At 36.5% G+C, this 14552-nt stretch overlaps 1 protein-coding gene across 1 annotated transcript in view; it reads right to left on the bottom strand.

The window, feature by feature from the left end:
• The window catches only part of GPR158 (G protein-coupled receptor 158), a 415782-nt gene that overhangs the window by 39085 nt on the left and 362145 nt on the right, over positions 1–14552 (bottom strand). Inside the window, exon 6 of the mRNA XM_004049181.5 lies at positions 11549–11658. Within this exon, the coding sequence (XP_004049229.2) occupies positions 11549–11658 (110 nt within the window). The remainder of the gene's footprint in view (positions 1–11548; positions 11659–14552) is intronic.

Raw genomic sequence — 14552 nt, 5'->3', positions numbered from 1 at the left:
GAAGGAACACTGGGAAATTCACAGATAAGTAAACATTAAACAAAATACTCTTAACGAATGGGTTAAGGAAGTACCAAAGAGAAAACAGAAGATAAGCTGACATAAATGGAAATAAAAACATATCAGAATTTATGGATTGCAGTAAATGCAGTGATTGAGGTAAATTTATAACTGCAAATGTTTATATGAAAAAAGAACTACATTAAGTCAATAACCTTATCTTTTACCTTAAGGAACTAAAAATCGAAGAGCAAATTTAATCCAAAACAAGCTGAAGGGAGAAAATAATAAATATTAGAGTGAAAATAATTGAAATATAGAGTAGAAAAACAGCAGACACAATTAAAAACAATCTAAGTTGGTTCTTCCAGAAGATAAACAAAATTAACAAACCTTTAGTTAGACTGAGCAAGAAAAAAGACTCATTAGAGTCAGGAATGAAAGTGGGGATATTTCTACTGACTTTATGTAAATAAAAAGAATTATAAGAGAATACTATGAATGGTGAATTTTGTTATGTGAATTTTACCTCAATACAAAATATACAATGGTTCTCTTTCTTGCAAAAAAAAAAAAAAAAAAAAATTCTTCTGCATGCTCCTGAACATTGCAGACCCAGTCTCTTATAGCCCCAGGGTATCTTCAGCCATCTGGTGGTTGTTCTCCTCCCATATGTGAGATTCAGCAGGCTTAAAACCTGGGCTCCGCACTAATTTCTTACCTGCGGTATGACTATTTTAAACTTATATGCACCCTTCCTTATTCATCAGAGTTCATTGTGTAATCTTAGATCTGTAAGAAAAGACCGAGGAAATGTGATAACATATCATGGTTGATTCCCTCAAATATAGGCCAACAATGCTGAATGAACTCAAATCAGACCTTAATATTAACTAAACATAAACACCTGTTCCCTAAACCACTCCTTTGAAGCCTTTTCAGTTGTAATAATATTGCAAATAAAGGACATTTGATGGCCATTGGGTGTTTGTGCTCCAAAAATGTTTAGTTTTGAAAAGTTTGGCATAAAAGCTTACAGAGAAACAGATTTAAATATAGATACTATTGGTCCCTCCCCACTGCTTCCCCTACTCCCAGCTTACTACAGAAAGATATTTCAAACAATAAGCAGATGGTCAATTATTCTGAAGATCAAGAAGAAGCCAGATTATTCAGTTTGGGAATTGCATGCTTGTTTATTTCCTTATATCCAGAGTAAATATGAATTCTAGGACCATGGTCTGCCAAGTACCTATTACAATAAATTCTGTCCTTAAATCTCAATTATCTAGCACTGATTAATCAGCAGAAATAATTTTAAATTTTATTCCAGGATTATTTTTTTAAATGTAATGTTTTACTATTTAATATAACATTTTGGTATTCAAGAACATGAATTCAGATAGACTATAAAAACAAATTTATTACAGATGGTTGCATAATAGCATCATTATTTAAATGAGCAATTTTACTACAGTCTCAAAAGGGAAACATCACTAATTGCATCACAAAATTGCATGGTTTTGTAGATAGAAAATACCTAAAATGACACCATCTTAATGTTAATATTTAAATAATCTTGATCTGCTCTTACTCTTAATTCAAGATTTAGTTTTTGTGGTCTAAAAAAGCCTTTTCTCTTAAAAAAAAAAACACATAAGTATTTCCTAGAGATAACACAAGGGAAAGCTTTTTGAATCTGTTTTCTCTGTAATCAAGATTGTCCAGATTGAAATGTGGTAGAAATGACTAATAGCGAAAATGTTTCCATTTCCAAGGAAAGTTTCCATCTAATTTTATAAGACCTAATTGCTCTACTTTTGCAGCCTCTTTAGCATATTATTATAGATAAAGAATGGTATTAGACCACAGGGAACCACAAAAAGATGACAAAATTCTTTGTAAATACGAACTTCCCATTTAACTGGTGTGATCATTTACAAAAAGACAAATATTTAATTCTCAAAGCATAGTTGCACATTAATATCTTTAGGTGTTAGTCCAATATAAAAGAAGTTTTAAAAACAATATTTTAGGATGGGCGCAGTGGCTCACACCTGTAATCCCAGCACTTTGGGAGGCCAAGGCGGGCGGATCACAAGGTCAGGAGATTGAGACCATCCTGGCTAACATGGTGAAACCCCGTCTCTACTAAAAATACAAAAAATTAGCTGGGCATGGTGGCGGGCACCTGTAGTCCCAGCTACTCGGGAGGCTGAGGCAGGAGAATGGTGTGAACCCGGGAGGCGGAGCTTGCAGTGAGCCGAGATCACGCCACTACACTCCAGCCTGGGTGACAGAGCGAGACTCCATCTCAAAAAAATAAAAATAAAGTAAAAAATAAAAATATTTTAAAAAATCCTACTTACCATTGCATTTAACTTAACCTTAACCCACAGTAAAATACACAAATATGTGATGCAACCACAAAAGTAATTTAGGAGGTTCACTGTGTGAGTACATAACAGTTGCTGAGTTTGACTGCTCATATTTATAGCTGGTTAGATAGTATTATTAATATTGAAGTAGAATAACTTTCAGTCACTGTCAATGAAACTTTTGGAAACTAATTATAAAGTGCTATTGTGATTACTCTTTGGTGGTTGTGCTATTTGTTTTCCCTTTGCACACCACTATATTAAAAACTCTTGACTTAAATTTCCTTGCAGGTCCCAAAGTGCCTTCCACACCACCTTACCTGTAACAGATCAGAAGAGTTACATATTGTGACAAAAGGCCTCATCTACTTTTTAGTGCAGATTGATTCCTCCATTAAAACTGTAATACATGGTCAAAGTATAAAACTATAAACAAATATAAAGAAATTAAAACCATCTAAATAGCACTAGTTATAGACACCATTAGCTCTTGGATGGATTTTACTCTCTAGTATTTTTTCTGTACATAAAATATTTTATAACATTAGGATTATAATATATCATTTATGTAATGCTTTTCTCATAATATGGCTTTCTGAGCATTCTCATAACATTCTATCTTTGTAAACAACATGATCTTTGATAGCACATACCATTTACTTAAGTCATTATTTCTTTATTATAAGCCACACTCTAATGAATATTCTTGCAGGTAAATCTCTGTTCACACCTAATATTTTTTTCTTTAGATTTCAAAAAGTAAAATAACCCAGCTTTTAAAAAGCTCTTGATACACATTGCTACATATTTCAGATGAGCTGTATCAATTTACTCTCTCTCCAGCATAATATGAGAGTGTCTTACCCCACTGAATACTTACTATAAAGACAAAAATAGGCCAAAAGTAAAATAATGGAAAAAAATACCATGCTAACACCAATCAAAAGGAAACTGGAGTGGCTATATTAGCACCAGACAAAATAGATTTCAGAGCAGAGAATATGGCAAGGGATGATGAACACCAATCAAAAGGAAACTGGAGTGGCTATATTAGCACCAGACAAAATAGATTTCAGAGCAGAGAATATGGCAAGGGATGATGAAGGTCATTTCATAATAATAAAAGGTTTGATTCATGAAAAGGACATAACAACTCTAAATGTTTATGCATCTCAGAATGAAACTTCAAAATACCTGAGGCAAAAACTGAAAGAATAGTGAAGAAAATAGACAAATCAGAAATTTCCAACCCCTCTCTCAATAACTGATGGAACAAATAGAGAGCTAATGAGTAGGGATATCGAAGATTTGAACAGCATTACCAAACAACTCCCAAATAGAAGACAACACGTTCTTCTCAAGTGCTCATGGAACATTTACCAAGATAGACCATATTCTGGGCTTCAAACAAGTCTCAATAAATGTGAGCGGACTGAAGTCACACAAGGTACGTGCTCTCACGACAATGGAATGAAATTGTAAATCAATAACAAAAAGTTCATGGAAATCCCCCTAATATTTGGAAAATAAAAAATCACACTTCTAACTACCTTGTGGGTCAAAGATAAATCAAGTTTGAAATTATTTTGAACTGAATGGAAATAAAAACACAACTCAGTTGTTTTGGACTGAGCATGTGCAAATGCTGGGTGAGGGGCATCAGAGTAAGCGGCAGCCAGGTGGGCCTCTGGCACATCACAGAAATCATGGGTGCAGCCGTCCAAAAACAAGCCAAGACCCTGACTCTGGGCCCAGACGACAGCAGGCAGGTGCAACAGCAGGCAGGTGATGCCAGTGAACAGCTTGCAGGAGCAGAGAGTCTCACCTCGACCTTTAAAGAAACCTGCCCCTCCCCTTTTTGCTGCCTGAAGTAATCTCATTTCACACTCATTCTCTTACCGACTTCACATAAAGAAAAGAAATATTTCCACTTGAGGGTATACAAGATTTGAACACAGAGTTGCTAACGAAGAATATTAGGGTAATAAAGTGTTTATCAGCTATAGTCTGCTAAGTACTAATTCTGCATTACCAGATGGGTTTTTATAAGTTTAAAGTTGGTTGGAACACACACTCACGTGCGCACACACATATAACAAGTTGAAACCAAAACAACTCAGGCAACAAAAAATCTTGGGTTTCAGATATGGCACATAGCTCTTAAACTACATATTTTAACCAAGCCTCTTTTCAGAAATCTAGACATAAAATAGTAATGCTGTAATTAGAAATTAGAACATGTATATAAATATTTTTTAAAAAGAGAAGCTCCAGATTGAAAAGCTTTGAACGTAGATGTTAAATAAAGTGTATTTCAAAGTCATGTGTCATACAACAAAGCAAGTAGGACATCTGCAGATGGACAAAATAAGTAAAGCTTTAAGTCTCCTTAGTTCTGAGTGAACTACATTCTGATTTTATTCATATCCAATAGTTAATGTGTTCTGAAAGGAAGGACCATTAAAATGATTTTGCTTTTATTTCTATTTTTATTCAAAAGGTACTCATTGATGTTACAGATTTTATATGAATACAGACCTCTAGTTAATAAAACATGTCTTGTCAGTATGCTTATATTTCCCAAATCTCTTACTTCTATGAGTAGACTAAACATACTAATCTATAAATGGAGCTACTCATGGCAGAAATCCCTGATTCGTTTCTGAAAGTTAAATGTATATACCAACCCAGTTAAAAGCATTAGGCCATTTAGCTGGGGGCCTCTGCCTGCCGGACAGGACAGTAGGATCAGAAGTCACTGGAGGCGGCAGGGTGGGGAGGAATGAGCAGAGGGAACTATCTCATCTTCTAGCCAGTTAGAGATTTTACAATTAAAGAGTGACTCTTTGGAGCTTAGAAAGTTTCGTTCTTGTTTTCATGGTTTCTGGGGGAGCCATTCCTAATGATAAGCTGTGTGCAAGATTCCGAGGGAGCTCCAGGAAGCTCCAGACAGACTGCAAGTATGCCAAGGAAGAGAAGACGAATGCAGGAAGAAGTGAGAGGTCACAGCCTACTTATTCCTCAGGTTTCAAGGGCCTCCCTTCTGTGCTTCCAAGCATATGAATGATGAAAATGACAAATAGGTAGGGTTTGTAAAACTAAGACCCATAACTACACAGAGTTTCTGAGATTTAGCTAGAGTAGAGATAGCACACAAAACGGTCTGGGCACCAGCATGGGTCTTTGTGGTGCATTCCACACTAGTGCTTCCTCGATTAATAAAATCATGAAGAAAATTTATATTTGTTAAGAGCCAAAGGACTTTTGATCTTTCCTGTTAAGTACAATTTAAAATGATAAAAATGTCCTTAGGGAAACCTTAAATCTTCATCTCAAAAAGCCTAGGGTGGCACTTTAATAAACAGGAAAAGAGTCAAGTCAAGCCACTTACAAAACTTTTTTTCAACGTTTTTAAATGCGAGTATGAGAGTTAGTTCTGAAAGGTCACTTCAATCCTTAATCCTCTAAGCGTTCATCTGGAGCACGTTAATTTTCTTTAAGATGTTTGGCTGTTCTACTGGTATATCTGAAGCGTGGGTGTATGAGGTAAGGCTTGGATATTTTCCAAGTCACCTCTGCGGCTAGCAGACTTTCCTTGGCTTTCGAACTTGCTCAGCTTCCTGTCCAAATAGTACACTCATTGACTGGGAAAGAGACCTTCCTCAGAAGCTTAAGAATGAGTCCTGTTTTTCTGGTGAACCCCATGGTTCTTAAGAAATGTCGCTATGAGTAATTCTCCACTTAAAGATACTCTGCACCCCAGAGTAGGCAGCCAGTAAAGACAGAAACCTCCATGAGTTCAGCAGAAAGGAGGGCCTGAAATCCGTATCATTACCAGGATTCACATGGCAAGGTCTTTCCATTTTCTAGTCAAAATGCAATGTTCACAGCTACATGTTCAAAGGATGCTTTATTGGTGTATTATTTTGGCTGAGGTGGGAAACTGGCTAAAACCGTTTTGAAACTGCTTCACGTTAAAACCCTTGGGGTCGTGACTTAGGATCTTAAACAGCATCCACCTGTGTGCTGGGCGGGGTGAATGGAAGAACACTTTTATTAGAGGAATCTTCTGGATTCCAGAGGCATTTATATTTTGGCCTTCATAAACGAGGGCTAAGCAACACTGTTCTGTGGTCTGTTGAGGCAGATGAGTCTACACGCAATCAACCAAGTTGAATAACTGCACTTCAGGCATTTGCCTAAGACACCATCTTAAACTCTCTGTTGTCACCTAGTGGTTGTCACAAGCTAAGCTGCATTTACGTATCCTTATAAGAATACATAAAATAAATAAATGTAAATGTCTTCCAGTCACTTTTCAAACTTTACTAGGAAACAAACTAAAACATTTAAAATAGAAACCTTCCCCCAAACTGTAAATATTTGGTGCTAATGAGGACAGTGAAGAAAACAGCTAAGGGTTGTACCCAGAGCAAAGAGTACTGAATAATGCATGAAATGACAAATCCCAGGCCAGAGCCAGAAGATAGCTTTTCACAGCTTGCTTAAAAATTCATTTGAAACATAGTACAAAAAAAAAGTATTTTGTTTTTTTTTCTTGATTAGCCTTAGAAAAAGGAAAAGCCAAAGAGTCTTCAGAAACCATATTATAGAAAATAGGAAAATGTTCTTTCAGCATTAAGTTTTTAAATCTTTTTCACCCCCTTTCATTTCAAACATTTGCTCATTCTGCCTCCTGAAAATATATCTGGCTTTTCTGAGCATAGAGATACTGCCTTCTCAAGTTTCTGTAAAAGAAAATTGCTTAGCAGGGGTTCTGTGAACCCACATATCATGGGAATGCTAGGTGTTCTTTTAGATCTGCCCCACATCACTATATACTAAGTCAAACACATCCAAGGTTCCTGAAGGAAGTTCCTTTTTGTAAATAAACATCGTTTGTGCCTACTTCAGCTCATTTTCCTTTATGATCCACATTGACCTAGCTAAAAGCTGTACTCTTTCTTTCCTTTCCCTGTCTTCCTCTTAACTTATAGATTCAATGCCATCCCCATCAAGCTACCAATGACTTTCTTCACAGAATTGGAAAAAACCGCTTTAAAGTTCATATGGAACCAAAAAAGAGCCCGCATCGCCAAGTCAATCCTAAGCCAAAAGAACAAAGCTGGAGGCATCACACTACCTGACTTCAAACTATACTACAAGGCTACAATAACCTCTTTCTTTTTCCTTCTTTCTCCTTCCTTCTTTCCTTCCTTCCTCCCTCCCTCCCCTTCTTTCCTTTTCCTTTTCTCTTCTTTTCTTTCTTTCCTCTCTCTCAAATAGTTTCAGCTTTGAATAAATTACATCACATCAGTGGCTTGCCAGTGAGGTGGGGCTATGTGAGTGGTCTGCCTGGGGTGTAGGCAAAAAGAGGACATTCTTCCAAATGTCTGTGAGAATTTAAGGCAATAATAAAGCCAACTAAAAGCTGGTCTTTTTATAATCACCATATACGGGTGATTCTAAACAATGGCAGTGACAAAAAACAGAATACACCTTTCTAAAGGGACAGGCCACTTCACCCCGAACCCCAACTTGGTGCAACTGTATTTGTTAATAAACAAGGGACCCTTTTATAATTTTCCTTCAGATTATTATAGTAGTCTTTGGCCATATGACTCTGAAATGTGGGGAGAGACCATCATAGAAAAAAGTGGGAGATTTGGAAAAAGTGAACAAAACCTTTGAGTTCTCATCCCAGACTAATAGTATTTATCAAATGAAAATAGTATTTATTTTCATCTCTGGTGACAGAGTGTGATCTTGTTCCTCTTTCATGTTTGTTTCAAGTTTTCAGTGCTACAGGAATTCTATAAATACTACAATCAATTAGTGAGAGACCCAGGTGATAAGAGAAAGAAGTATCTAATAATTCCACTAAGCCAGAAGGGAAATGGCTGAAATAAAACAAAAACTCAGATCTTTATTGCGTATCCTATCCTCAAGGGACTATAACAATCATTTCATAAATCAGTATTCATAATTTCCTGAGAATTTTCTGCCTAGAGAGGTATGGTTTACTTTTAATTTTTTAAAACCTTGAAATGAAAAGTGGAATTCCTATAAAAATGAAGACATGGTATTCAAAAGGCGTTATCCCTTAGCTTGGGCTACTTTGATCCCTCAAGCTATCCTGGATCAGCTCCTTCCAAAGTCTTGTTCTTTAGCTTTCCCTTCAATGGGTGACATTCCCCCTATCCTTCCAGTGAATCCTGTTTTTGCTTAATTTAGCCATAATCCATTTCTGTTCAGCGAAATCCATTGGTTCTGTGCAGCCATAACCCATTTTGTTTGCAACCAAAAAACCCTACTTGACATATTTACCTACATTCAAATTATACTTAGCCCCTACAACTTTACCATCTTAAAGTTATTAAACTTTAAACCATCTTACGGATGAGAAAACTAATTCTCAGATGTTAATTTATTCTTTGTTGTATAAATAAGTAATGGTAGAATTGAAGTTCCAATTTGGATTTGTCAGGATTTACATCTTTCCTCTCTATCATGTCACCACAAAAGCTTAGACATCCCTCCTTCAGGGCCATATGTTTCTTGACCTAGGAGACACCAGCCAAAACCACCCTTTGCAGCTCCATTTACTAGGACCGTCCACCCATTTGTTCATTCAACAAGTATCTCAATACATAATATGGGAAAAATATAGCACTAAATCTGGGGAGCACAAAGCTGGTTCAGCTGGTCCTTCCTTCAGGTTGTTCACATTTCTATGGGATGCTGATTGTTCAGTTTATAGATGTAAACAATGTTGAGATCAGTTAAATTTAAGCAGTATAGAGAAAAAAACAGAATATAATAGTAAAGCCATATGGTTCACAAAGGATAAGAATGATTCAGCTCATTACATTAGCGATAGTTTCAATTTAAGCCTTTGGTGGAGAAACTCTTCACTGCAATGACTTCTAGAGATACAAAGTCAGAGGGAAAATAGTTTTAATTTCTTTTTTCAAAATAAAAGAGATAATGTTATAACACAGTTTCCCAAATTCCAATCATTTGCATACTAGTGTCAAGATTTCTGCTGTATCTGTGCATCAGCTAATAATTTCTTTAAGTCAATTTTATATTTATTGTTTTAAAATATTTAAAGGAAGCTTTATATCACTACCTTATCACTATCTAGTGATAGTCACACTTTCCATAAATAGAAAATAACTAACAAAATAAATGCAATGAAAGAAAGATGATGAATCTTATGGAGACAGCATTGCAGTGAAAAGCTCTGAAACTGAAGCCTGATCTGCTCTTCATTGCAAAGGAAGATTGGCAACTATTCAGCAAGTGTTAAAGACCTACTAGTTCCCAACTAATCTTTCTCCTGAAAATAATCAGAAGGATTGAAGGAGAACCTGCATGGAAGTAATTTTCTCATTAAATGATTCAGTGCTACTGAACACTGGGTTCACATCCCCCTAAACATACTCTCGCAGACCACAGTGTTATGTGTTCCAGACACTTGGAGACATGCTGAGGTACAGCACAGTGAGTCAGGGGAATATGAATGGGTTATGGGGGAGAAAATGACGGGAAGCAGCTTCCAGGGCTTCATCTGACATTTTTCATTCATTCACTCATCTACTCATATGTATTAAACATGTCCCATGGGTCAGTCATTTGTGCTGAGTGCTGGGGATTCAATAATGGTATAATTCTCGCTACAAGGAAAAAGTAAATGAAAGTGAAGACAAATAAGAAAACTATAAGGCACCATAAGTATTATAATAGAGGACCCACTAGACACTAAATGCTAGACTAACAGGAACAGAGTTTATCTTCAAGTCTCAACGGGGTGTCTACTCTTTCAGGGTTTCTAGAAGGTTTATTGTCCACATGGGCTGTCATTGATTTCTCATTTTCTTTGGTGAGCACCAGCTGGAAAACAGCTATCATATAAGAAATGGAAACCTGGAAGGTAGTTGAAGAAGGATGCCGGAGGGAAGTGTGCTGTGATGTGGATAGAATACAGTGAGAGTCAGGGAGAACATTAGAGACTGGTCTAATCTCTCCTTTTGTAGGAAACAGAAGCCTATGATTTATTAGAGTTAGAGGCTAAATTGGGATTTAAATAGGATCTCCTGAAACCTAATCCAATATCCTTTGTACTTTACCACATATATAAGAAGGGAATCTTGAGAGTCAAACACATTCACTTTTTTTTCCCAAAAAAAGGATAATCTAGAGCATTCTCAGCAATTAAGTACCAAAAGAGAAAAAATGAAAATAAAATTTCTTACGTGGTAGACAGTGTAATTAAACCACTGCATGACCCATATTAGGAGATTTTTATTCAGAAACATGTATGGCCAGACTAGCATGAACATATGAATGGCTTACCATGGTTGTCGAAACAGCTTTAAAGCTGATCAGTACAAAGGGTTTTCTTTATAGGGATACAGTTTTACCCTGCAGGGAAAGTTTATTGTTTATCTCCTATGCTCTTTGGCACCACTTAATTCCACTTAATTGAGACTTTCTTTAAACTTGGAAAAAGGAGGCAAGGGAAAGCCCCGGAATAATTTCCAGCCATTCCTAGCCTTTGTAGATAGGTAGTTCATTTTGTTGCTTCCCCCGCCCCACCCCAATATTTAGGTGGTTTAGAACTAAGTATTAGGGAACTTAGAGCATTCTCCATTTTCCAAGGCTGATAATCACTGAAGCACACTGGTTTAGGAGAAAAGCCAAAAGCACTATTTTCTGAACTTCACCCATCGAATATCAGCAGGATTACCTTGGGGTATGGAACTTGGGAATGGTGGATGGTAGTTTTTGTCAAATAAGTGTGTTTCTGTATGGGATTCTATGGTCACTCTGGATATGTATCCTTATTTCAGCTGTATTACCTTTGTATTCCTTCCTGCTCTGAACTAGTAAATACTGTTTCATATTTTAAACTTTATTAGGAACTAACCCTTTCCATAACCAATGACACATTTTATTGAAGCATTTTGTTCAAACAATTCAGTTGCATTAAATATTTCCCTGAAGAATCCAAAAGATTTCACACCTCGAAAGTGAAAAATATATAGTATCTTGCTATCTAAATTCTTGAAACTGAGCCATTTAAGTGTCAGCCCAGCTAAGAATTATGTGCCAAGCTGATCAGTTTGATCTTTCCATGAGAATGACGATGAATAAAATGTATATACCTGTGAAGTTTGAGAGTGACAGTTCCGTAAACAGTAGCAAAACCGAGAAGACGAACCCATCTTAGGAGAATACAGCGAAATGTGCTTGGCTCAAAGTACAAAATAACAACCTGTGGGATGAAAACAGAAAGAGACCTTCAGGATCAACTGATGACCCACAGACCCAAGTCAATATCTCATAACCTGATGTTTCATACATATGAATTTTGATATAAGCATACACTCATCTGAATACTTCTTTAAAATACTATTTTGACCATTTATCGTCCGGACCAAAGAAATACACAGTCTCCCTACTGCTTATTAAATAAAATCTAAATTCTTAAAATTTTCTAACTTTGGGGGGAGGGATAGCATTAGCAGATATACCTAATGTTAAATGATGAGTTAATGGGTGCAGCACACCAACATGGCACATGTATACATATGTAACAAACCTGCACGTTATACACATGTACCCTAAAACTTAAAGTATAATTAAAAAAAATCTAACTTTTAGAAGTTTCTATAAACTGTCTCTAAGTCTTTGGTGTATGTCCAAACTTACCTCTCCTTATTGTCCAAAACGAACAAGCGAGGATAGTCCCATTGCCATTCTCCCCCCAGAGCCGATTGTTCCCACCTCCACACTTCTGGCAATCCCTTTCCCCCGTCTGAAACAGCCCTGAGATTGCCGTGTACTGCATCTTGCAAACAATCTACCACTCCATATTTACTACTTGGCTCAATTACCTCACTAATTCCATACTTTCTCACTCCAGAGTTTTCGTTCAACAAATATTAAGCATTTACCCTGAGCCAGGCACTGTGCTAGGTGCTGCTGATACAAGATACAAAGGCCAGGAAGAGGGGGAAAAGAGACATGGAAATAGGAAATTGCATTCAAGTAACATAGGTACTGTGATAAATATTTCTACAATTTCAGTGGGACCACAAAGAAACGAGCGGCCAATTCCAGGGGAGAGTGAACAGATAACGTGCAAGACACTCCACTACTCTTCATATGCTACTGTAAAGTTTTGAGTGAGTCCTTGTAGAATAAGAATTGGTTTGACCCTGCCTAAGAAACCTTGCAGTGCTAAAGGATTAATACTAGTGAAGAGCACAGACTCTCAATCTTTGCTGGAGCAGCTGGCCTGAACTGTTTCTGCTAAAAGCAAGGTCGTAACAGAAAATATGCCCACTGCCAAAACCCTGAGTATGACTTTGTTTTTCCCTGCCAGAGTTGTGCATATTGCTGGGGGCCATGGGGTAGTACTGACGTTTTCTTGCTGATATTTTACAAATATAGCCCCTCTCTCTAGCAGTGCCAAGAATGAATTACCTAAACTCCCCTGGCATTTCTCAAGTATTTCTACTACACAAAGACATTAAGTTCTCAAGGAATGGAGAAAATACGGACAAAAGTGTTAAGGAGAAATTAAAGAAAGGTAAAAATAGGTGTGAACAGGAGATAATGTTGTGTCGCGTGCTCCTGAAGTCAAGCAAAAATATTCAACTTTATTACTTCACATACACAGAATTTGTCCTTAGTTTTCCAATTTACTAGGTCTGCATGAAGATACAGATAAATATTTTCCTTCAGGATTTAATCTACCAGAAAAATGTCTAGATTCAGGAAAAAAAAGTAAAAACCTGTTTTTACTGTTTTCACAAAACAAGTTAAAATTGTACAAATTTGTATTCCAAGTTTGAGCTTGGGTATTTCAGACATATTTCTTTGCATAGTAGTTCAATAGGAATAAAGAGTTCTGCAAAGCAAGTTTTATTGTTTACTAAGGACTTGAAGCTAAAAGCAGGAGGAAAAACTTAGGAGGGGGAAGACAAATGGAGAAACCTTGACAGAAGATTGAGGTATGTGGGGAGCATATGTGCTCCTTCTCATGGAAGAGAGAATAATAGATCAGAGACTACACATACAGGGGTCTGAAGTCTGGAATATGTAAAATCTCAAATATTTCCACTAGAAATGGCCATAGAAATTCTTCTGAAACAGTGGATTCTTGGGAGCTGCAAAATCCTATCAGTAAAGCTTTTCATTATCCACCACGCTTTCTCTAGGTAATGAATGAGCAAAGGTGAACAACTGTAATATAGAAGTCTGCATAATTTTTACTTAAAAATACTCATTTTTGAGCTGTCCGGGAACTACTGATATACCTTCAAACTTTTTATTTCACAGATAAAGAAGTTCAGGACTTGTTAATATAAGTGAAAGATTGGGTTGGCCAGAAATACATGAAATAACAATATTTTTCAGCATCCATGGTGGAGGTGTAAGTTTAAAAATAATAAGAAATGAAATTCTAGTAAACTAAATAAAATGTGTTATTAAAAATAGTTCAGCAAATAGTGGACTGTAACTCTTAGTCTGCATGTGCCTCAGGCAAAGCTGGTGGTAGGAGAGAGTACAGGCTTTGAATCCAGTCTCCCTCGGTTCCAATTCTGGGTCTACTCTTTCTTAGTTGTGGGGCTTCCACAGTTTATTTAATATTGCGTTGCCATACTTCAGTTGTCCCATTTGTAAAATGGGCACAGCAACAAAATACTTCATCTTGGAAATATATTGAAGCTTAAATGTAATAGAGTGTGGTAAGCAGTCAAACACAGTGCCCGGTACAATGAGTATTCAATAAGTATTGGCTAATATTATTAGGAGAGTTGATTTATTTATGCTTTGTTCTAAAAGTTACCATTCTCATTGCGGCACAATTATATCTCATCATCTCAACAAATTCTTTTCTGATCAACCCAGCCACCCCTTCTTTTGAATTCCTACTATGACTTTTAGACTATATGCTTCTTCTACTGCATCTTGCATTGTAGTTATCTGTATGGTTGCCTCTCTGAATTAAATGTAAAATTGAAGAAGGTCCTGTTCCTCAGTATATTCTGTGTGCTTACAAACTAAAAGTTTATACATATTAAATATTTGCTCAATGATCTATTTTAGCCAATTTTAAAAGGAAAATGTTACCTTCAAAATAAATGATTTGAAAACTGA

Source organism: Gorilla gorilla, chromosome 8 (assembly GCF_029281585.2).
Source record: "Gorilla gorilla gorilla isolate KB3781 chromosome 8, NHGRI_mGorGor1-v2.1_pri, whole genome shotgun sequence".
NCBI lineage: Eukaryota > Metazoa > Chordata > Mammalia > Primates > Hominidae > Gorilla > Gorilla gorilla.
The sequence above is the reverse complement of the archived record's forward strand: the minus strand, read 5'-3'. Positions and strand labels throughout refer to the sequence as shown.